This window comes from Mycetomoellerius zeteki, unplaced genomic scaffold (assembly GCF_001594055.1).
Source record: "Mycetomoellerius zeteki isolate Tzet28-1 unplaced genomic scaffold, Tzet1.0 scaffold182, whole genome shotgun sequence".
In the NCBI taxonomy this organism is placed as follows: domain Eukaryota; kingdom Metazoa; phylum Arthropoda; class Insecta; order Hymenoptera; family Formicidae; genus Mycetomoellerius; species Mycetomoellerius zeteki.
Window position 1 is genome coordinate 2029745 of NW_017256778.1, and position 1191 is coordinate 2030935.

Here is a 1191-nt window from a genome sequence, read left to right on the forward strand (position 1 = left end):
TTTTTTTTTATTGCTGCTAAACCGTTGGAGCAACAAAATTCGCTCTAGAGCAACTAATTAGCAACAAAAGAGCACTAAATTTTTGACCTATCGCGAATTTGATTTTCGATGGTGGGGGGTCCAGGTTAATGGGGGTCAGAATTCTGATATGAGCAGAATCTCCTAATTCGTTTATTTTCAACCAGAAATATTTCTTAGTAAAAATATCATACATGTTGCACGTAATATTCTGTTAAAACTCATATTTCTAATTTGCAGGCACAATGATTTGCCCTGGAACGTCAGAAAGTTCGTACACAATCAACTTGGCGAAGTCAACCTGAGCAGCGATCTCGGCAGGGTCGACCCATGGGCCAGATCAGACTGGAGTCACACGGACATCCCTAGATTACGCGCTGGCCTCGTCGGTGCACAGGTAAATTCAACATGGCATTCATTAGATTGCTCTCCGCCCTTTCTCTCCGTTAGCTGTTATTTCCGTTCCGCTTTTTTGGTAGAAGCGCACCATCTGTTTCTACATTTTAGTACCTTCTCGCAATTTATATGTTAATTCATGTTACGTCACATATTCAGGATCAAAAATACATTATTTTATCAAAAATCAAAGAGAATAAAAATAAAATATCCTTTATTAATCACACAATATATATATGTTGTAAAATCTTTTATTTACCACTATACAGGATACTAAAATGTCGGAATAGATAATACATTTTCGCTAACAAATTAGATTTAAAATATTGATCTTGCTAAGAGAAAATCGTTCCGTTTAAATAAGCCTTGATTTTTCTTTACATCACGATAAGAAAATTAACGACAACTCGCTGTAAAGTTTTCAACAGGTCAAACCTATTTAGATGCAACGAATTTACGACCCGTACTAAGAATGATATTGAATTGCGAGCAATTAGGTATCAAAGGAAGCAATCCAACTTAAACAAAGACACTCGCCGCGGCGAGCTATTTCCGAATATGACAGACTGACTTTATCGATAACGAAGATACTCGTCATTGACATAGAAACGGGCAATTCCAATTGGACCCACACGTAAAAGCTTCCAATTACCGAAACATATTATTCGAATGGAATAACTATGTGCGCAAGTACTGCAGCAAACGGCAGTACTCGCGGTGTTGCTAAAGCGCCTATGCAGTTTCCGAACAATTCCAATTCATTATCGGTTCTATCTG

The 1191-nt window shown here is 37.6% G+C and overlaps 1 protein-coding gene across 1 annotated transcript in view; it reads left to right on the forward strand.

The window, feature by feature from the left end:
* Positions 1-704, forward strand: part of LOC108721705 (uncharacterized) — a 63492-nt gene extending 62788 nt beyond the window's left edge. Inside the window, exons 4-5 of the mRNA XM_018446381.1 lie at positions 259-415; positions 684-704. Of these exons, the coding sequence (XP_018301883.1) occupies positions 259-415; positions 684-704 (178 nt within the window). The remainder of the gene's footprint in view (positions 1-258; positions 416-683) is intronic.
* Positions 705-1191: the final 487 nt, after the last annotated feature.